Raw genomic sequence first — 24,042 nt, forward strand, 5'->3', positions numbered from 1 at the left:
ATGGAATGACATGAAAAAATTGGGCAGATTATTATCAGTGACTTATCAACAGTTTGATAACAAGTTGTCCAGTGTAGGAAATCCTCACTGTTACCCTAGTTTATAAAAATACCCATATCAGTTGTAATCATTTACAACCGATTCGATCATCCATGACCAGCCTTCCAAACCCTCCCCCATCCCACTCCTGTCACTCATATACCCCTCCATCCTAAATGCAGCCTTAGACACACCACACCTTCTCACCATCCTCACAGAATTCAAGAGTGTCGGTCAGTCAGACAGAGAGGCAGGGCAGACTGCTGAAAGGGGGAGTGGACACATATAGAGCAGAGGGGAAAAGAGGAGAAGAGAGAAAGAGGGCTATCCACTCATCTCCGACAGTAGGGATATTGATGCACATACTTGAGTGAAGAGGAAAATAAAACGGTAAGTGAATATACACCATTCTGTTTTGTTTACAAAATAGCAACATTTGCAGATAAACATCATCATGATAATGCCTGCATTAATTTACTGTGTGACAGTCATAGATGCTGTATGTGGATTAAAAAGCCTACAATAGAAATGGAAAGGAAAATACAATGGATTTTCACCATGCATATAGTTTTAGTATCAATACATATGTTTTATTGAAAAACAACACACACTCTTATCCAGAGTGACTTGCTAGGGTTAAGCGCCTTGCTCATGGGCATATCGACAGATTTTCACCTAGTCGGCTCGGTGATTCGAACCAGCAACCTTACGGTTTTACTGGCCCAACACTGTTGACCGCTAGGCTACCTGCCGCTATACTGTTAGGTTACCTGACACACACACACACACACACACACACACACACACACACACACACACACACACACACACACACACACACACACACACACACACACACACACACACACACACACACACACACACACACACACACACACACTCACACTCACACTCACACTTTTAAACTAACTGAATTTGCTGATAGCTACTTTACTGAGGAAAAATGTTCTTACTGTGACTGAGATATGTGGTTGTCTTACCTAGCTATTTTAAGACGAATGCACTAACTGTAAGTCGCTCTGGATAAGAGCGTCTCCTAAATAACTCAAATGTAAATGTGAAGTACAAACACTCAAAGTACAAACATATACTTTAAATATTAACATGTATAAATATTCAATCCTGTAGATCACAAAAACAGACTAGTCAGTGCAGACTAATCCTGTCCCCCCCAGTGATGCCAAACACAGAAGAGTAGAGTACAATAAAGTAAAATACATTTAATTAAAGAACGACAAGGGACCTTTGCTAATCTTTGACTGTTTCCCTATCTAACAGACATGAGTTTAGGAGCAGCATGTGTCTTCCTGAGGGGAGGGAAGCATATTGTAAGTTTTACAAACATTTTATTCTAAAATATGCTGTGTGTGTGGAAGTGCTGGCAAACTAATATGATATGTTGAGTGGATTGTGAAGAAAAAAAATATTATAGAGAGAGAGACATATTTATGTTTATTTATTTTCCCTTTTGTACTTTTAACTATTTGCACATCGTTACAACACTGTATATAGCCATAACATGACATTTGAAATGTCTCCATTCCTTTGTAACTTTTGTGAGTGTAATGTTTACTGTTCATTTTTTATTGTTTATTTAACCTTTGTTTATTATCTATTTCTCTTGCTTTGCCAATATATCCCTTTGAATTGAATTGAATTGAGAGAGAGTGAGAGAGAAAGAGAGAAAGATGGGCATTATCTCTCTACCTGCTAGCAGCGCTGGGGAAGCTACTTTGAAAATATAGTTTACCAAGCTACCAATTTATTCACACTGGAAGAAGTTAAGCTAACTAAATCTACCCTTAAGAAAATGTAGTTTACTTAACTAAAGTTACTTTGATAAAGTCATTCATTACATTTATTTAAAGAACAACACACATACACACACAAAAGCTTAAGGATAATTTTAGTATAGCTTAACTTCTTCTAATGTGAATAGACTACAATTTGCAAGACAGATCACTTTCACAGCCATATGCTACCAGAATGTGTAATATAGCATATTTAACATTACAAAAAAAATTTCAAGTGACAATTAAGTAGGTCTGATGCCGAAAAAGAAAATAAATTATTGCCTACATCACCTATTTTATGTTTTATTTTTGCAAAAAAAATGTAGTTCCTGTAGTTAGCAACACCACTACATGGCAAAAAAGTATTTAACCAATGAAAAAACTACCTAGATTTGAATTTGGTTCAACTACCACCAAGCTACTGCAAATAATGTAGTTAAATTACTAGCTGAACTACATGTGGTTCATACTCCCCAAATATTGCCTGCTAGATGGGCATTATTTTCATATATGGGTAGCCTTGCACATGCCTTGCACATGCACTCTAACCGCTCTAAATATCTGGGCATAATCTCATTTCGGTTTGTGTCATTTTAAATCAAAATGTTGGGTGCAATAGGGAAAGGATGCTTTTCATGTGTGAGCGCGCACGTGCGTGTGTGTGTGTGTGTGTGTGTGTGTGTGGGGGGGGGGGGGGGGGGGGTGAGAGAGAGTAGAAAAATATTAGGTGTTGTGTTATAGAGAAATATTTGCATTATCATGTATCAAATGAAAAGCACACTTTATGGTAATATGTTAAATTGAAGTATTCTTCATGCAACTTACTGTACCATCTCTCTAAGCAGACATTCTATCAAATCCGACATAAATTTACTCTGGTAAATACTGTTTGCAGGACAGAGAGCTGGCCGATGACGAAATTGAAGGTAAAAGAAAATTGTGTCAGCGTCATCTCACTCTTTCCATTTGTCCTCCATTCCATTTGGTCAATGTAACAGGGTTTCTAAGTTATATTAGTAACTTTTTACAACCAATTTCTAAATAATGCTCAATGTTGGTTGATTTCTGATCAAATGGAAAATACTTTTTTATAAGATTATCCTTACAGTAAATTTCAAATGTCCATCTACCAATTATGTTTCATGTATCATGTATCTTGAAGAAAACTCAAAAACAGTCTTCATTCCATTATAGATGTATGTACCCTCTGAAGCAAATGAAAATACAGAGAAAGAAATGTTCCAACTTCCCCAAGAGGTTTGCCAACTCTTGGTCTCTCACAGTATCTTTTTAGAATGATAAGTTGTTCCTACTGTCTCTCAGAGCTGCGCGAGGCGTTTGCTGAGTTCGACAAGGACAAGGATGGGCTGATCAGCTGCAAGGACCTGGGCAACCTGATGAGGACAATGGGCTACATGCCCACTGAGATGGAGCTGATCGAGCTGAGCCAGAACATCAACATGAACCGTGAGTCATTAGACAATTAATTCTCTGTTGAAAATTCAAGAAACTTTCCCAGGTTCTAGAAAATTCCCAGGTTTGTCATAAATCCCGGTTGCAGGAATGAGGAGAGAATAAGGAGGGAGGGAATTCTCCAACTGGGGATCCTCCAACCAAGACTTCAGAAAAACCTGGGAACTTTGGGAAAGTTGCATGAATTTTGCAACCCTAGAAGTATTTCAGATAAATATACTGAAGAGGACCACAGTACCAGAATAGCAGTCATAACTAGAGCAAATTAAGGTTAGTGGAACTCTCGTTATAATTGATTTAATCTCTTTCAATTTCCTAGTTGGTGGGAGAGTAGACTTTGAGGACTTTGTTGAGCTGATGGCCCCAAAGCTGCTGGCTGAGACTGCTGGGATGATCGGCGTGAAAGAACTGAAGGACGCTTTCAAAGAGGTGAGAGAGAGAAGTCTTCCAAGTTCCCTGAATAACCCATATGAAATGGTCAGGGAATTGTGCAAAGACAACCAACATGATACCCTAACAAAAAAAAACTTTCCTGATGCTCTCCCTATTCAACCATATCCAGTGGTGTAAGGTACTTAAGTAAAAATACGTACGTCGTTTTTGGGGGTTATCTGTACTTTACTTTGCTATTTCTATTTTTGACAACTTTTACTCCACTACATTCCTAAAAGAATCAATGGACTTTTTACTCCATACATTTTCCCTGACACCCATAAGTACTCGTTACATTTCTAATGTTTAGCAGGACAGGAAAATGGTCAAATTCACACACCTATCAAGAGAACATTCCTGGTCATCCCTACTGCCTTTGATTTGGTGGACTCACTAAACACAAATGCTTTGTTTGTAAATTATTGCCTAACTATTGGAGTGTACACCTGTCTTGCCGTAATTAAAAAAAACAAGGACATTTTGCTGTCTGATTTGCTTAATATAATGATTATGAAATGATTTATACTTTTACTTTGACTTCTGATACTTAAGAATATTTTAGAAATTACAGTATATTTAAAACCAAATACTTTTAGACTTTTACTCAAGTAATATTTGACTGTGTGACTTTCATTTTTACTGGAGTGTCACGCTGGCATAAAGGATCCGGAGGCAGACGCAGGAATGCGTAATCGTTTTTTTTATTAAACCCAAATTACGGCGTGCTGTGTAAAGGCACTGGGACGAAGACCAAACAAACACTTTACAAAAACACAGGGTTGAAACCCAAACAAAAGAGCGAAGAGTACCTCAAATAAATAACACATGCGCACAATGATCATCACACGGGACGAGACCCGTAACCACCTGCGCAATCCACAAGGGCACGAAAGCCCAGGTACTCACACGCACAGATGGATATTGTAACAATAATCGACAAGACCATGGAAATCAAAGGGCACATATATACCAATACTAATCAGTGGGAATAGGGGCAGGTGTGCGTGATGAAAGTTCCGGAGGGATCCGTGACATTGAGTTATTTTGTATCAAGGTACCTTTACTTTTACTCAAGTATGACTATTGGGTATTTTTTCCACCACTGACCATAGAAAATCAAATGCTATTTGTCACATGTTGTGTAAACAACAGGCGTAGACTAACAGTGAAATGCTTACTAACAGGTTATTTTCCATCAGTGCGGAGTTAAAGAAAAAGATACAAAAATCTCAAATAAAAATAGAAACAGTGACAAGAGGAATAAATACATAGTGAATAACGAATAACAATAAACGAGTCCAGTGTGCGTGCATAGAGTCAGTGCAAGATAGTTAGTTCAATATCACCATATCAAGACCATAATCCTACTCAGAACCACTTTTTTCTAGTTTTGTTATGATTTTGTATGATGGTAAGACTTTGTACATTCATACCATTCTCTTAACCAGGGTTTGGATCAATATGGTTTCAATTAGTCTGACTCTTTCATTGGAATTGTACTCTTCGCTACCCTCCGTTTAATAATATTATCTAGCTGGTTGATTATGCAAACTCAAATCCTTGCCCCCTCTCTGGTTAGTTTGACGCGGACGGAGACGGAGAGATCACAACAGAGGAGTTACGAAACGCCATGACCAAGCTGATGGGGGAGCACATGTCTCGAAGAGAGATTGACTCTGTGGTACGAGAGGCTGACAACAACGGCGACGGGACAGTAGACTTTGAAGGTAAGGAGAATTGACAATGGTCATCTAAACAAAAACAAATAACATAGTCAGACGCTACAGTATTCTAGACACAAACAGCAGTAACACAGACGTCAACAATGGCAGCATAGACAAAACAACAGATGACAAAAAACACAGCACCAATACACATTGACATTGTTGTTGTTGACCATTGAATCCTACTGTAGGGAATGAATGAGGAGCTATTTGCAGAATATAAGTGATACAGATGTATATATTAATGAATGAACTGTATTTATATTTTGTACTGTATGTTTTGTGTAGTATCTTACATTCTCGTTTTTTCTCTCCCACAGAGTTTGTTAGAATGATGTCACGCCAGTGAGGAGGACTTCTTGGAAAAATGATTATTTCTCACACACACGTTTGTATTACTATCCTTGTGGGGATCAAACAATTGATTCCCATTAAAATCCTATTTTCCCTAACCCCTAACCCTAAGCCTAAAATAGCCTTTTTCCTTGTTGGGACCGGCAAAATGTCCCCACAACCAAAACCAAACACAAACACAGCCACGCGCGCACACACACACACACACACACACACACACACACACACACACACAGGGCTGCAATTGATACACAGCCACACATTAACAGAAAGATAGAATGTCTATGCAATCTTCAGGATGTTTTTATGCAATTTGAAAAATGATATTAATACAATTATTTTATTAACACACATAATACAATAAAAATATATAATACAATAATTAATAACATGACCACAAATGCTTTTTTCAAGCACATACATTGTTTTATGTAATTTGTATATATATATGGGAAATTATGCAATTCTATTTGTCTAGCTTGTTTTTTGTTTCGTTTTTGAAGGTATTCTACAATAAATTATTCGGAAAAAAACACTTTGGTTATGTTTAACCTATGTCAAAGGAGCGTTAACATACCATTCTGAATCCAATTTCGGTTGAACAATCATCCGTTATCAATGTCCATGCATATGATATTTGGCAGACTTGATCAAATATATGTATCTTTACACTAACGGGGCATTCACATGGTCGTCGGATGTGGGAAACTTCCCAATAAGGAGGTCATAAGTCCAACATGTTTGTGTTCAAGTGCTTTTAAGTCAGAACAATTGTTCAACCAATACGATTTTAGCTAGCTAGACAAAGTTATCTAGCTTGCTTATCATTGACAATATGGTCAAACTAGCTACATTATTCACATTTACATATTTGTAAATATGTAAATATTTGTCAAAAACTAATTTGTGGTAATCTTTTAGTTGATAAAGTGAAAAGCCAGTGGTGAAACGTCACAACTTGGTTAATTAACATTTTCTCTGAGTTTCCCACTTGTAATTACGATCAGGAGGGTCATTCAAGTGAGATTTCCCAGTCGGAACTACGGACTTCAGATAACTCTAATAGCATGTGAACACCCCATAAATCCAGACCTCTTATATAGACGGTTAGAGGCAACTCAGTGTGAAATAAGAGTGACACCATCAATTTATGAATGGAGTCAGACAGGATTAACCCCTGTAAATAAACAACATGTCCACTAATCTGCATTTCTTTGAAAATCATCAGAATATCTGTAATCTGTGTAATGGAAGTTTGGTAGAGAACAGATGGTGGAGAAAGAAAGATGGAGTGGGAAAGCTGGGGAGTGGAGTTACTTAACGTAGCTGTCTGAAAGTGGCTTCATGAGATAAGGGGAAATATTTAATGTAAACGAGTGGAGAAAGTGATAAGGGGTAGAAAGGCAGATACGAAGGAAGGAAGATATGAAATAATTACACATACATAGCTATTCAATGTTATACTTATACACATAGTTAATCAGTCTAAATAAAAATGCTTGTAACTGGTATTGACAGATCATCAATAGGTCTTCATATTCTAACAATCACACTAAGAATGAATTTATCAAACTACTATTGACCCAACATTACCATCATCGCGATTCTATTATTTGAGTGCTGACCCTTACGTTGATTTACATAATCGTAGAGCAAAGACTTCAAAGAAACTATACATTTTGGTATAAAAAATATTTGTATGATGAGTAAGATATGACGATGAGTTTGCATAACGGAACACGTGGGTACTATGGGTATTTGGCTTGGGCAATGAAAAAGATAAGTCATTGTGATTACACTGTGGGATAAAAAGGTTCAGGATTTGATGTTGGCTGCATAGGGATAGGAAGGACGTTTGAAGGTTAAAAGTTATTGCGTGACCGAAAGTGGACACTCTAGTGATTTAACAGAGCCCCTCTCATGCTATGCAGGCTCAAAATGACGACATCGTGAGTCAATTGGTCAAAACATCGGATTTGGAGCTATTAAAAGCCGAAACACTGAACGTTTTCTTGAGCCCAAAAATCTGGCAGAGGAAAAAGTGCACTCTGAGTCCCTCCTTAAATTAAGAAGCTCTAACTTTGATTAAATTCTCACCCCCTCTTTTGGGTGGGGGGGGGGGGGGGATTTGTATGTTAATCTGACCAGTAGCTTTCTAGTGTAGTAGAAGTGGGTTACATACTTTTCCACTTCGTCTTTGCACATTTGTTCGACTCATTAGACTCGGAAGCCAATTATTTTTGAACAAGAAACATAGTGCAGGTGCAGCATACTGACAGTGCTGACGTGGACATTGTGTGAGACTCCGATATGGCACACTATTCCCTACGTATGCACTACTTTTGACCAGTTGTGCACTACATTGGGAATAGGGTGCTGTTTTGGAAGCCAACTTTTCTACAGAGGCCTGGTAGTGTAAGATGCGTGACAGACTGGGCAGGTTATCAGACCGGGTTGACAGCTGGGGCGCGATGGCTTAGAGCACCAATTAACAAAAGTGATGTGACACCCTCGCAGAACACCGTTTCCAGACCTAATAATTTATTTGCAATTCTGTCAAACAGGGAATCTAGAAAATAAATACAGCTGTGTCGAAAGTGCATACACCATAGGCCTCGTACTACAGTGTCAAATTGTGGATTCATACTGAGGTAGAAAATAATAAAATTCTGTGATTTTAGTGAGCTTTGAAAAGGGATGCACTCCTACAGCTGCGTCAGAATGTTGCTGCGCAGATTTTTGTCACAGTGTTGGGATGGATCCCTAGGAGTCCCTTGCAGGTGCACTATAACATATTATAACATGATATTAAATAAGTTGTTCCACTATACTTGCTTAATTGTAAAGTTTGATGATATCAACATTTGCAGGAGAGAGAGCGAGAGACAGAGAGAGAAATTTACATTTCAACTGGCATTTTTTGGCGCATTTTAAAGTCAAAAACTTGATTTTCCCGTGTTTGATATATATTTCCACGTTATGAGGTTGGAATAATAAAGGGAAATTGTGAAAATTATAATAATGCCCTTTGAAAGAGCTGTTTGAAAAAACCGCCTGAAATTTCAGCCTGTTTTGGTGGGATGGAGTTTTGGCCTGCCTGGTGATAACACATTGGCCCTTTAAGAATGAAATATCAAGCAATTACACAGCCAGATGACAAAGTCCATAATCCAAGTCCCTGATATAAAAAAACAACACAACTATAATACTGAACAAAATGTGGGATTAATAATTTAGGGGGGAGGGGGGAGATAAAAAATGCTGTAATGCTGATGGCGTGAGCCCTCTAACATCCAGGGCAGGCTTCACTTTCATTAATCCAAATTAATCTTTCTTTCTCTTGCTCGCACTCACTCTCCCTCTCTCTCTCTCTCTCTCTCTCTCGTTTCCCAAATGGCACCGTATTCCTTATATAGTGCATTTCTATAATGCACTACCATTGGGGGATAGATTTTCTTTCTGCTCCCTGTCAATTCCAACATGCCTGGATGCAACCCTGGCTACAGTAGTTTATAGTGAGTCCATCCATGACAGTATTAACCCCTACGCTCTTAGGGTCTAATCTCCTGTATCCCTGAAGCCTCTTTCTCTTTCCCTCTCTCCCTTTCCTTGTGTCCGGATTGAATTCCCTTTAAACGACTCCATTTCCTGTTAATACTTCTGAGAACGGATCATCTGAGTTTTTAGGGGTGTGAATACATACACTACCGTTTAAAAGTTTGGGGTCACTTAGAAATGTCCTTGTTTTCCATGAAAACATACATGAAATGAGTTGCAAAAGGAATAGGAAATATAGTCAAGACGTACGTTGACAAAGTTATATATAATGATTTTTAATTGAAATAATAATTGTGTCCTTCAAACTTTCGTCAAATAATCCTTAATTTGCAGCAATTATAGCCTTGCAGACCTTTGGCATTCTATCTGTCAATTTGTTTAGGTAATCTGAAGAGATTTCATCCCATGCTTCCTGAAGCACCGCCCACAAGTTGAATTGCTTGATGGGCACATCTTATGTACAATTGCATACGGTCAAGCTGTTCCCACAACAGCTCAATAGGGTTGACGTCCAGTGACTGACCAGTCTGCTGTCCAGTGTCTGTGTTCTTTTGCCCATCTTAATCTTTTATTTTTATTGGCCAGTCTGAGATATAGCTTTTTCTTTGCAACTCTGCCTAGAAGGCCAGCATCCCGGAGGCGCCTCTTCACTGTTGACGTTGAGACTGGTGTTTTGCGGGTACTATTTAATGAAGCTGCCAGTTGAGGACTTGTGAGGCGTCTGTTTCTCAAACTAGACATGGTTTCTGATAATGGGCCTCTGTACGCCTATGTAGATATTCCATTAAAAATCTGCCGTTTCCATCTACAATAGTAATTTACAACATTAACAATGTCTACATTGTATTTCTGATCAATTTGATAATATTTTAATGGGCAATTATTTACAATTTCTTTCAAAAACAAGGACATTTCTAGGTGACCCCTAACATTTGAATGTTAGTGCATGTAAATGAGATATTTCTGTATTTCATTTTCAATACATTTGTAAAAAAATGAATTCAAGCTGTAACACAACTAAATGTGGAATAAGTCAAGGGGTATGAATACTTTATGAAGGCACTGTATACACACTATATACTGTACACACTCAAACACACACTACACTGACACTTTCACACAAAACCCACACACATCACATACACTGCATGCGCACACACACACATAAAACACACATATATACCAACAACACACATACACACAGACACACACATACGCATACCGAAACAACACAAACACACATACACACACACACAATTGTACACTTATTATATGCTGCTGCTACTCTATTCTTCATTTTACTTGTATTACTATCTATCCTGAGTTAATAATTACATTGCATTGTATTCGGCGCATGTGACAAATAAAATTTGATTTAATTTGATTTGAGCTCGCCCGTTACATTTTTCCACCTTCACCAGCCTCCACTATTACGGTCAGTCTCTCACCAATAGAATAAAAGGAAGATCATTCATTAATGCAGTTTAGAGCAATGTGGAATGTTATGAAGGTCACACATCAATTTAGAGAAAGATTTAATGGGGCAACAGTGTTATATTTTTTTGTCTGAAATCGAGGTCCATCATTTATTTGATTGATTTATTATTTGATTGATTTATTTGCACCAAAGAAAACAGGTGATAAACAACAATACAGATGAACAATCTTACCTCATTTGCACTCCCTGCATATAGACTTTTTGTTTTATTTTTTCTACTGTATTATTGACTGTATGTTTTGTTTATTCCATGTGTAACTCCATGTGTGTTGTTGTATGTGTCGAATTGCTATACGTTTATCTTGGCCAGGTCGCAGTTGCAAATGAGAACTTGTTCTCAACTACCATACCTGGTTAAATAAAAGGTGAAATAAAAAAATAAAAAATTATTTTACTTTTTTTTTAACAGTGTGCAGGTGTGGTTGGAAGCCCAAGGGCTTATATACAAAAACCACACAACAACAAAAACCATATACAGTATATATAGTACACAAATACAAAAAGGTTTGTTAAAATAGATAACAAGACCTACTAATTATAAATGTATAAATTAATTCATCAGTAATCATGAAAAAAATGCACCATTAACATTGTTTGCGGACCTGAAGAATAAGAAGAAGGCATTCCTAAAGTTATTCTTCCGGTATCAAAAGTAATTTCTGGACAGAGCGTGACTGAGGGGCACAGGGTCTGAGCAAGCGAATCGAGGAATCCGTGAGAAAGGGAGCACACTTGTTTGAAATGGAAAAGCGTTGCGGTAGCTATTGATAAAGAATAACATCAAGACAAAGTAGCTGCTTTACAAGCGGGATGCACTGTTGAGCGTTACATCCCGAGGGGATTGTGCTGATTGTACAGAGATTGTGACAGCCAGTTAAATGGCGTCCCTTGACAAGTCAAGAACAAGATGTATGTCAGGAGAAGTGCAGCATTATCATAACGAGACTTATACTTGGAATACGGAGGAGCAATGGAGAGAAAGGAGAGGCAGAGGTGGGAAAAAAACGGTGAGAAAAAAGGAGCTGGTTAGTTAAAGAAGAATGGTAGAAAGTGTAAGCAGAGTGCGTTGAAGACAGGTGGAGACATGGAAGTGAATGAGGGCGAAGTATTGGAGTTCATAGGTGTGGGGAAGTTCTCGGAGCCCGAGGCTTGCACTGAGGGTCAGGATAAAGATGAGTCTTTGACAGTAGTTAAGTTTTTGGCTGATCCATTTGTGGTTTCAGGGTGGTTTCAGGGTGGGTAAAAACAGTTGGATGCTGTGGAATAGGCGAGGGTAACCAGAAGTGGCCTTGTGATAATTGTTTGTGTTTCTGCTGGTCAGAGGGAGCAGGCACTCCGTGTTAAACGAATGGGGGCAAGAGATGTGAACGGTTTTGCTCTCAAGAAAAGGGCACCATTGAAAGGAGAGATTACTGGGGTAGCGGTAAATGTGAAAGCTGACCAACTGAAGGGGAAGATTCCCGGTGTTTGTGATGCTCGTCATTTGGTGTGACGCAGACTGGGTGGAAGAGTGGAGAAACAGAAGAGTCATAATCTGTTCTTTTGCCCGACAAAGTTATGTTAGGATATATAAGTTATCCTGTATGAGCTTTTGTGCCAAATACATTACGTTGTTACAGGTGCCAAGCTTATGGGCATGTGGCAGCAGTGTGTAGGAGGGAGGTTCCTAGGTATGAGAAGTGTGCAGAAGAGCATGAGACAAAGGAAGGTGTAGCATTGGGGAAAGTAGTGTTATGTGTTAATTGTAGGGGTGCCCATGGGGCTGGGGATCAGAAATGTCCTGTGTGAGAGAGGCAGGTTGAGGTTTCCAGGGTTAGTCTAGTGCAGAAGTTGTCATATGCTGAGGCAGTGAAGAAAGTAGAGGAAGATGGGTCAAGGGGGAGGGATCCTGAGAGGAGTGGTGTGAGTATTCGATCTGTACCAGTACAGAGGGATAAACCAACAAGTGATACATGTTTCAGTAAGATTGCATTTTTGGCATTTAAGCAATGGTTATCAACTGTTCTGCAGGGATGGAACGTAAGTTGCAGAAAATAGAGGTTGAGGTGGCGGCTGCAGAGGTATTTTGGTGTGCGAGACTTGACATCAGAAGAGTTACAGGGTGTGTTACAGTAAGTGGTAGTGTTCCTTCCTTTCAGGTTGTTGGCCTGAAGTAGCACTAAATAGATTGAAATAGTGGAGTATTTTACTTATTTATTTTATTTCACCTTTATTTAACCAGGTAGGCCAGGTAGGCCAAGTTCTCATTTACAACTGCGACCTGGCCAAGATAAAGCAAAGCAGTGCTACAAAAACAACAGAGTTATGCATAAACAAACGTACCGTCAATAACACAATAGAAAAATATATGTACAGTGTGTGCAAATGTAGAAGAGTAGGGAGGTAAGGCAATAAATAGGTCATAGATGTGAAATATTTACAATTTTGCATTAACACTGGAGTGATAGATGTGTAGATGATGATGTGCAAGTAGAGATACTGGCATGCAAAAGAACAAGAAGATAAATAACAATATGGGGATGAGTTAGTTGGGTGTGCTATTTACAGATTGGCTGTGTACAGATACAGTGATCGGTAGGCTGCTCTGACAGCTGATGCTTAAAGATATTAGACTGCAGCTTCAGTGATTTTTGCAATTCATTCCAGTCATTGGCAGCAGAGAACTGGAAGAAAAGGCAGACAATGGAAGTTTTACTAGCATTTAAAAGCAGTTGGAGGCCATGGAAGGAGTGTTGTATGGCATTGATGCTCGTCTGGAGGTTTGTTAACACAGTGTCCAAAGAAGGGCCAGAAGTATATGGAATGGTGATGTCTGAGTAGAGGTGGATCAGAGAATCACCAGCAGCAAGAGTGACATCATTGATATTTACTGAGAAAAGAGTCAGCCCGGGAATTGAACCCTGTGGCACCCCCATAGAGACTACCAGAGGTCCGGACAACAGGCCCTCTGATTTGACACACTGAACTCTGAGAGGTTGTTGGTGATCCAGGCGAGGCAGTCATTTGAGAAAATGTTATCATTATGATTATTTTTGGTGTAATGTTAGATGGTTGGGGATTTGTATTTTTTTATTTAAAATGTTTCAAGCAAAGTATATGGGAGTTATACTCCAGTCTAGTAGGTGGCAGTAATGCAACATTTATTGGATGCCAACTGCGGTTAAACCTCATCGAAGAAGAAGGTAACCCCAATAGCTGGCTCTCTCTCCACCAGTAAGTGCTGTTACCATGCTTGCATTTCCAATTCATAGTTTTTGCCTATTAATTGGAAACTTACATTTAAAATGTAACGTATGAATCACACCAGTCTGAACATGCAAACAGAAACACCTTTGTTTGTTGGTAGCTAGCGTATTGCTGTGGGCCCTGTTCCAGGTTGGGAGCCAGCTATGTAATGTTAGCGAAGCTATTATAAATGCCTCTTAAGTTAATTTACCTAGCTAGTTTGTGGAGTTGCTCTGGCTCATATTCGTGTGAGTTAAATTACTTCGATTCTAACGTTACCTTGGCCATTAAACCCGTGCAGTTGATTTAATTTGTAAACAATGCACCTTAACCATGCACAAAATGGTAACAGCAGCCATTGCAATCCAAACCTATTAGCTAGCCTACTAAATGTAGCTAGAACAGTGCACCTTAGCAGTGGTGTAATGTACTAAAGAAGTTTGAGGGTATCTGTACTTCACTTTACTATTTATATTTTTGACTACTTTTACCACATTCCTAAAGAAAATAATGTTTTTACTCCATACATTTTCCTTGACACCCAAAAGTAATCGTTACAGTTTGAATGCTAAGTAGGACAGGGAAGTGGTCCAATTCACGCACTTAACATAACATCCCTTGTGATCCATACTGGCTCAGATCTGGCAAACTCACTGAACACACACAATTCGTTTGTAAATTATGTTGGAGTGTGCCTATCCGTGAAAAATAAAATAAAATGGTGCCATCTGGTTAGTCTAATATGAGGAATTTTAAATAATTTAAACTTCTACTTTTGATACTTAAGTATATTTTAAACCAAATACTTTTAGACTTTTACTCAAGTAGGATTTTACTGGGTGACTTTTACTTGTCGTTTCTATTAAGGTATCTTTACTTTTACTCAAGTATGACAATTGGGTACTTTTTCCACCACTACATTTGAATGGGAGTTTTGACAGATATTGACAATTGGCCTTTTAAATAATAGATGACAAGACTGATAGGTGACAAGATTAACCCTTCATGATGTTTTAAGAAAATACAGCCTATTTGTTGCAGATGAACCTTGCTCTTGGATGCAAACAATATTTATTAATATCAAATGAACTCTTTTGCACACAGGTCTACACTAATGTTGACTGGATACAAGAATGTTTTCCAGAGAATTCTGTCATTGACCTGCAGAAGGAGCTACCACGAAAGCATCTCTCAAACACTCGCTTGTTCCACTTTCTCTTCTCACTCCAAATTGTCTGCCCTTCGCTCATCCTTTTTTTCTGACCCCTCTCATTGTAATATTAGGTCTTATCAGCTTTCTACCCATCTCCATCTCTGTCATTGCTACTCTTTTTCGTGCTCCCTTTCCCATTCTTCTCGTACAACAGGTCCAATGGATTTAAAGGAGGTTCTCAAGGTTCTGGAGGAGCTCGCCCCTCTATCACTGGCAGAGTCCTGGGATAACGTTGGCCTATTAGTTGAGCCCATTAAATGTCGGCCTATCAAAACCATCCTGTTAACCAATGACCTGACCGATTCTGTCATGTCGGAAGCAGAAGCCATGAACTGCGATCTCATCATCTCTTACCACCCCCCGCTGTTTCATCCAATCAAGTGCTTGGTTTCAAAGAACTGGAAGCAGCGATTGGCTATCCGGGCGATTACGGCTGGAATAGCAGTGTTTTCTCCTCACACCTCTTGGGACAGCGTCAAAGGAGGCGTGAATGACTGGCTGGTTGGAGGAGTTGGTAAGAGACTGCTGTCAGTGTTTCCCCTAGCTTTATAATAAGCAAAGTGGACTGCTGTAGCTCTGTTTTGGGCTTCAACAACTGCTCAATATTGTAAACGTTGGTGTGAGAGGTCCTGGATGTTATTATGCTGCTTTGTTGGTCCATTATGGTAAAGGAGAAACTGGTTTTTGGGTATGGTGAGTATGAAAAAAAAGTGGTATAAGCCTATAGTACTCCCAAATTGGGTTGTTGTTCACTTACTATCAAATCAAATAGTGCTTATGCAGCCGATGTTAAATTGCTAGCTAGTTAGCGGTTGTGCGCGCTTGTGGCGTTTCAATCGGTGACGTCACTTGCTCTGAGACCTTGAAGTAGTGGTTCCCCTTGCTCTGCAAGGGCTGCGGCTTTTGTGGAGCGATGGGTAGCGATGCTTCGAGGGTGACTCTTGACGTGTGCAGAGCGTCCCTGGTTCGCGCCCAGGTCGGGGCGAGGGAACGGACGTAAAGTCTATACTGTTACACTTAGGCTATAAGATTGAGTGCTTTATTATATCTGGGACCTTTTACACTCAGGATATGCGCTATGAAAGTGACGCAGAATTTTCCAAGAACTCGTTTTTGAACTTTTGCATGCTTTTTGAATGGTCTTCAATGGGCAAAAACGTAGCGCAATGGTTTTGAGCTCAAAAACCCCCAAAAGGCATCTGGCAGATGTAAACTCATCCACAAATATAGTTTTATATACCTATTTAAGGTATTTAAGGTAAGGACTGTGTTTTCACAAATTGTATTAGAATTTTCAAGCCCAATCCAAAGATTAGGGTAGGATGATGTCACTTTCACAGTTTATTGAAGATGTGTATAGAGTGTCATATTTGTTCTACTCAAATTATCTGAATGTTCTGGAGTGTTCTCCCCACCTGAATAAGTTCATGATGTTTGAAAAGCACTGCGGAGTAACGAGTGCTGTTTCTGTTGTCTTGCTCAGGGAGTGGCAAAGTTTCGGTGTTGAGTCAAGCCTTCAGTAGCGCCCCCCAGAGCCACAAACTGGAGTTTACAACCAGGAGTCAGGAGCAGCTCAACACCATCATGGCAGAACTGAAGGGGACGAATAGCGGTATCAATTTACAGCACACAACTGTCAGGTACTGGATACTCTGTCAGTTTGTGTGTGCGTGCTTAAATCTGTATACACCTCTTCACTGTTGTTTACACTGTTACTGTACATATCTCCTCCATCTGTCTCTAGCTCTGAAACTGATGGCTTCTTCATAAGTCTGATCTGTCCAGACTCAGGGCTGACCCCCAGTGTTCAAACTCTGTTACAACACGCCACTCCCAGCCAGTCTCTCAGTATCCTTCAAGTAAAAAAGGTATAGTACTGCTGCTAGCCTGGTCCCAGATCTGTTTGTGCTGTATAGCCATCTCCTATGGTCATTGTCATGGGAAATATGACCATAGCAGTTGGCAAAACAACAAACAGACCTGGGGCCATATGTATCCAGCGTATTACACCCTAACACACAAAGTGGACAGTTTGGTCAGAGTGCTGATGTAAGATAATTTTTGCCTTTTAGATCATAATGGCTGATATTTTTTTCATTAATTGGTATTTTGATCAATCAGATCAATTCTGAAAAATATCTGATGTGAAAGGATCTGATGTGATTGGTTAAAGAACCAATTAGTGGAAAAGATATCAGAATTGGGCTACCTGTGTCAACGCAAGATAAGATTACATGGAAAGGGGAAGGCAGACTGTATATCAGCATGCTTGACAGGGATTAACATTTAAATGAGTATTTTTTTTGGTTGCCCGAAGATTGACCACTTGCGCAAAAAATGTAAATTAGATATTTACACGCAGTAGTGCCATATATTGACAGCCATTCATCTACACACGGGAGAAATCAGAAAGATCAGTGCTGGAATTCTTTATATTTTGGTTGTTATCAGTAAAACATTTCTCAGAGCTGGCTCAACTTGCCCGACTGCCGTCTGTCTTTTACTTAAACAATGGGAAACAGAAATATCAGTTTTAGGCTACTAGAGGTCTTTGCAGTTTGGTTGTTTGAACTTATTTTATCACCTGCCCAATGGGGCAACCTCAGAGCAGGCCCCAGGCAATAGGACAACACTTAATGTGCTTGATAAATATCCCCTGGGATCATATTCCTGCTATCCCGAATCAATAGGCTTAGCTTGCCACAGTGTGAATAGGACTGGAATTGAACTTCAATGAATTTTACTAAATGTTTTCACTCTTTTTACGTGTGACATCTTATTCATTAGTGCACACTAGCAAAACAAAAAGTTCAGGCAGTCCCTCCCTGTTTGTCTGTTTTATTCCTCTTGGTGCCTAGTGAATACGACCCTGGCTGTTTCTCACCCTGTAGCGTCCTCTCCCAGGCTACGGCCAAGGGCGACTAAGTGTTTTGGACGAGCCCGTAACTGTGGCGGCAGCCGTCCAGCGAATGAAATCACACCTGGGTTTGAATCACCTTCGACTGGCCCTCGGAGCCCAGCAAACTTTAGGTGAGTGAGAAGTCTAAACAAACATCTATGTCTTCCTTTTTGTTACCGGATTACTAACTTGTATGCGTCCCAAATGGCACACTATTCCCTATATAGTGCCCTGATCAAAAGTAGCTATAAAGTAGTGACAGGAGGATACCAATTTCGCGATACGTGTTTTTCTTTAGGAAAACAGCCCTAATGTCATTATGTTGTCATCCAGAGTCACATTTATTTATTTTTTGATATAGCACACAATATTTTACATACAGCAGGTTTTTAAAGGACCAAAGTGTTTGCTCTTCTTTTTGTTTATTTTTGCCATGGAAAAAATATTGCGATACTGGTATTGTCCCAGCCTTACTCTAAAGAGAATAGGGTGCCGTTTGGGGGACACACCATGTCTTTTAATTATACTGAACAACGATTTTACTGAATTACAGTTCATAGAAGGAAATCAGTCAATTGAAATAAATAAATTAGTCCATAATCTATGGATTTCTTCATGACTGGGCAGGACGGCATAGGCCCATCCACTTGGCAACCAGGCCAACCCACTGGGGAGCCAGGCCTAGCCAATCAGAATGAGTTTTTCCCCCACAAAAGGGCTTTATTACAGGTTGAGCGGTTGTGAAGCCAGTTGGATGTACTGACAAATTCTCTAAAACAACGTTGAAGGCAGCTTATGGTAGAGAAATGAACATTCAATTATCTGGCATCAGCTCTCTTGGACATTACTGCAGTCAGCATGCCAATTCCACGCTCCTTCAAAACTTGAGACATTTGTGGCATTGTTGTACGACAAAAGTGCATATTTTCTGGCCTTTTATTGTCCCCAGCACAAGGTACACCTGTGTAATGATCATGCTGTTTAATCAGCTTCTTGATATGCCACACCTATCAGGTGGGAGAAATGCTCACCTATCTTGGCAAAGGAGAAATGCTCACTAACAACGATGTAAACAAAATTGTGCTCAAAATTTGAGGGAAATAGGCTTTTTGTGCCCATGGACATTTTCTGGGATCTTTTATTCCGGCTCATGAAACATGGGACCAACACTTCACATGTTGGGTTTATATATTTTTTTAGTGTATATATTTGCTGCAATAAGTATATTATGTTGACAGCTAGTGAGGGGCTGAGAGGATAACGTAATTGTATGTGATTGTTCATTTTAGAGTCCATTGTAAGCACTGTGGCAGTGTGTGCTGGGTCCGGAGGCTCAGTATTGAATGGAGTGAAAGCAGACCTCTACATCACAGGTACAGTCGCTATAAACGCCAGCTGCTAGAATCAAACAAATACGGTCAAGAATACTGAACAATTTATTTTGCATATACAGTGCCTTCGGGAATTATTCAGACCCCTTGACTTTTTCCACTTTTTGTTACGTTAGCCTTATTTTAAAATATATATTTTTAAAGATCCTCAGCAATCTACACACACCACCACATAATGGCAAAGCAAAAACAGGATTTTAGAATTTTTTGGAAATATATTAAAAATAAAAAACCTTATTTACATAAGTATTCAGACACTTTGCTATGAGCTCAGGTGCATCCTGTTTCCATTGATCATTCGTGAGATGTTTCTACAACTTGATTGGAGTCCACCTGTGGTAAATTCAATTGATTGGACAGGATTTGGAAAGGCACACACACCTGTCTAGAGTACCAGTCAAAAATTTGGACACACCTATTCATTCAAGGGTTTACTTTATTTTTACTATTTTCTACATGTTGAATAATAGTGAATACATTAAAACTATGAAATAACACATGTAATTATGTAGTAACCAAAAACGTAAGTGTTAAACAAATCAAAATATATTTTAGATTCTTCAAAATAGCCACCCTTTGCCTTGATGACAGCTTTGCACACTCTTGGCATTCTCTCAACCAGCTTCACCTGGAATGTTTTTCCAACAGTCTTGAAGGAGTTCCCTTGTTGGCTGCTTTTCCTTCACCCTGCTGTCCAAACCATCTCAATTGGGTTGAGGTCAGGTGATTGTGGAGTCCAGGTCATCTGATGCAGCACTCCATCACTTTCCTTCTTGGTCAAATAGCCCTTACACAGCCTGGAGGTGTGTTGGGTCATTATCCTGTTGAAAAACAAATAAATAGTCCCACTAAGCGCAAACCAGATGGGATGGCATATTGCTGCAGAATGCTTTGGTAGCCATGCTGGTTAAGTGTGCCTTGAATTCTAAATAAATCATTGTCACCAGCAAAGCACCCCCACACCACCTCCTCTATGCTTTTTGACCGAGACTTGCGCTCCAGTACCGCTTGCCGTGCGTTAGCAGAGAGAACAGTATGTTTAGGGTGGCTGGAGTCTGACCATTTTTATGGTCTTCGTCTGACACAGCCTGGTATAGAGGTCCTGGATGGCAGGAAGCTTGGACCCAGTGATGTACACATGCAGAGATCATCCGTGGTTGGAACCAAAAATCTCAAATTTGGACTCAGACCAAAGGACAGATTTTCACCGGTCTAATGTCCATTGCTTGTGTTTCTTGGCTCAAGCAAGTCACTTATTATTGGTGTCCTTTAGTAGTAGTTTCTTTGCAGCAATTTCGACCACGAAGGCCTGATTCACACAGTCTCCTCTGAACAGTTGATGTTGAGATGTCTGTTACTTGAACTCTGAAGCATTTATTTGGGTTGCAATATGAGGCTGGCAACTTTTGAACTTATCCTCTGCAGCAGAGGTAACTCTGGGTCCTCCTTTCCTGTGGCGGTCCTCATGAAAGCCAGTTTCATCATAGCACTTGATAGTTTTTGTGACTGCACTTGAAGAAACGTTCAAAGTTCTTGAAATTTTCCGCATTGACTGACCTTTGTGTCTTGAAGTAATGGACTGTCGTTTCTCTTTGCTTATTTTCTTATTTTACCAAATAGGGCTGTATTCCACCCCTACCTTGTCACAACACAACTGATTGGCTCAAACGCATTAAGGAGGTAAGAAATTCCACAAATTAATTAACAGGCACGCCTGTTAATTGAAATGCATTCCACGTGACTACCTCATGAAGCTGGTTGAGATAATGTCAAGAGTGTGCAAAGCTGTCAAGGCAAAGGGTGGCTACTTTGAAGAATCTCAAATATAAAATATTTTGATTTGTTTAACACTTTTTTTGGTTACTACATGATGCCATATGTTATTTCATAGTTTGTCTTCACTATTATTCTACAATGTAGAAAATACTAAAAATAAAGAAAAACCCTTGATTGAGTAGGTGTGTCCAAACTTTTGATTGGTACTTTTATATAAGGTCCCACAGTTGACAGTGCATGTCAGCAAAAACCAAGCCATGAGGTGGAAGGAATTTTCCGTAGAGCTCCAAGACAGGATTGTGTCGAGGCACAGATCTGGGGTTCCTCTGTGGAGAGGGCAGAACCTTCCAGAAGGACAACCATCTCTGCAGCACCACCAATCAGGCCTTTATGGTAGAGTGGCCAGACGGAAGTCACGCCTCAGTAAAAGGCACATGACAGCCCACTTGGAGTTTTTTCAAAAGGCACAAAATGGACTCTCAGACCATGAGTAACAAGATGTTCTGGTCTGATGAAACCAAGATTGAACAATTTGGCCTGAATGCCAAGCGTCACTTCTGGAGAGAACCCGGCACCATCCCTACAGTGAAGCATGGAGGTGGCAGAATCATGCATGATTTTAACCGGTCTCCTCCCCTTCATCTACACTGATTTGAAGTGGATTTAACAGGTGACATCAAAAAAGGATCATAGCTTTCACCTGGATTTACCTGGTCAGTCTATGTCATGGAAAGTGCAGTTTTGTATACTCGGTGTACATGCAATGCATTCCAGTGTTTAATTGCTATATTGTAATTACTTCACCACCATGGCCTATTTAATGCCTTAACTTACCTCATTTGCACTCACTGTATATAGACTTGTTTTCTTTTGTTCTACTGTATTATTGACTATGTTTTTATTCCATGTGTAACTCTGTGTTGTTGTGTGTCGAATTGCCATGCTTTATCTTGGCCTGGTCGTAGTTGCAAATGAGAACTTGTTCTCAACTAGCCTACCTGGTTAAATAAAGGTGAAATTGAAAAACAATTACGACACACACACACTTTTACTTGACTTGTGTTTCAATGTCCAGACATTTACCTCTGACCTCATTTCTCCCCCAGGTGAGATGTCCCATCACGAGGTCCTGGACTCCGTCGCTGCCGGTGCCAGTGTGATCCTCAGTGACCATAGCAACAGCGAGCGTGGTTTCCTGGCCGTGTTCAAGAAGAGGCTGGCAGGGCATCTGTCCAACTCTGTTACCGTGGCGCTGTCACGGGCTGACAGGGACCCCCTGGAGGTGGTCTGAGATGCTTACAGTTTTCCCCAACTGGCAGCCCACAGACCGAATCTATTCCGCAGGTGGTTTTCTTAGCAAATAATTAATACATTCATATTTAGACATAAGGCTGTAAAAACACAAGGAAATCAACTTAAGTGATTTTTTTTTGTGTTTTTTGGGGGGGGTAATCTGTTCAAGTATTCCCACACATAAGAGATGTGATCGTATACTAATGTAAGCAAGGTTTGAAATGATTGTTTAAGTGAAATATGTTTGGGCTTCTTCCTGTCTATTTCCAGTCTACAAATGATTTGTAATTATGTTCCAACCTTCCCCTCAATGAAGAAAATAGGACTGTGTTTGAATCTAGTTGATGATCTCTGCGTTAAAGGATTTAATAAATAATGCGATAAGGAAATGCAGGACTAATGTATACAACTGAATAAGGTAATCCTTTGGGTGATATTCAAAGTATGCATCTACATCAGTGGTCACCACAGCATTCCTAGTCAATCACCAAACAATGTAAAAAAAATAAATATTTAAATCCTTGCATTCCTATTTTTTTAAATTGCTTTTGCACTGTTGGTGGTAGGTGCACTTGATTCAGAAGTCCTAGCGCCCGGAAAGGTAAAGTGTTCCCATTTTGAACTACTTCATGTGTCTGAAGGTAGATCTCCACATACCCAGCAGGCCCAGAGAGCAAATCAAGTGCACCTATAGGCCTATCACTGTCCAATCAGATAGCTCAGATCACTGTCTCCAGTTTCCTTGCCATAGACTGGAAAAATCAGCCTCGAACGCACAGAAAAGATACTGAGACTTCAAAACTTTTAAAACCATGACTAGAGACACAAACAGCAGCTCTACTGTATTCATTGAATGTTTAAGTTGTTATTCAGCACTGTCAACACTTTATAAAACATAAAATGTGCATTCTCCTAACTTCCACATGCTGCAATTAATAAGTATAAAAGTGTTCCGATAAGCTTGCATTATTAGCGTCTTGTCTTTTAATAGAGGAATATTTCACGTTCTCTGGTCATAGGAGTAAAAACATGAATTATTGTATGAGGCAGGAATAATGCAGTGCGACATGAGTTTCACCATCAGCTGGAAGACTGCCCTTTTTTCTCAGTAGAGGGAAGGAGGGCAGAGGGACGGTGAGCCGGGTGAGAAGCAACCTCACCGCTGCTCCCTTGCTCCCCGCAGACTGACCACTTCAAATCACCAGCAAAGCACCATCACACCTTCTCCATGCTTCATAGTGGGAAAAACACATTCAGAGATCATCCGTTCACCTATTCTGCAAAGACACGGCGGTTGGAACCAAAAATCTAAAATGGACTAATCAGACCAAAGGGCAAATTTCCACCAGTCTA

General features: G+C 39.7%; 2 protein-coding genes across 2 annotated transcripts; both read left to right on the top strand.

Annotated features, from left to right (window-relative positions):
* Window positions 1-223: 223 nt before the first annotated feature.
* LOC139368277 (calcium binding protein 5a) lies at window positions 224-6,232 on the top strand. The gene is made up of 7 exons (XM_071107006.1): window positions 224-429; window positions 1,339-1,388; window positions 2,749-2,779; window positions 3,177-3,320; window positions 3,646-3,755; window positions 5,338-5,485; window positions 5,803-6,232. The coding sequence occupies exons 2-7, from the start codon at window positions 1,341-1,343 to the stop codon at window positions 5,829-5,831; spliced, it is 510 nt and encodes a 169-aa protein (XP_070963107.1). The 5' UTR covers window positions 224-429; window positions 1,339-1,340; the 3' UTR covers window positions 5,832-6,232.
* Window positions 6,233-14,060: 7,828 nt separating this feature from the next.
* LOC139368278 (NIF3 NGG1 interacting factor 3-like 1 (S. cerevisiae)) lies at window positions 14,061-23,215 on the top strand. The gene is made up of 8 exons (XM_071107007.1): window positions 14,061-14,105; window positions 15,222-15,391; window positions 15,485-15,844; window positions 16,814-16,970; window positions 17,075-17,198; window positions 18,222-18,360; window positions 19,519-19,602; window positions 22,503-23,215. The coding sequence occupies exons 2-8, from the start codon at window positions 15,232-15,234 to the stop codon at window positions 22,685-22,687; spliced, it is 1,209 nt and encodes a 402-aa protein (XP_070963108.1). The 5' UTR covers window positions 14,061-14,105; window positions 15,222-15,231; the 3' UTR covers window positions 22,688-23,215.
* Window positions 23,216-24,042: the final 827 nt, after the last annotated feature.

This window comes from Oncorhynchus clarkii, chromosome 16 (assembly GCF_045791955.1).
Source record: "Oncorhynchus clarkii lewisi isolate Uvic-CL-2024 chromosome 16, UVic_Ocla_1.0, whole genome shotgun sequence".
NCBI classification, from domain to species: Eukaryota; Metazoa; Chordata; class Actinopteri; order Salmoniformes; family Salmonidae; genus Oncorhynchus; species Oncorhynchus clarkii.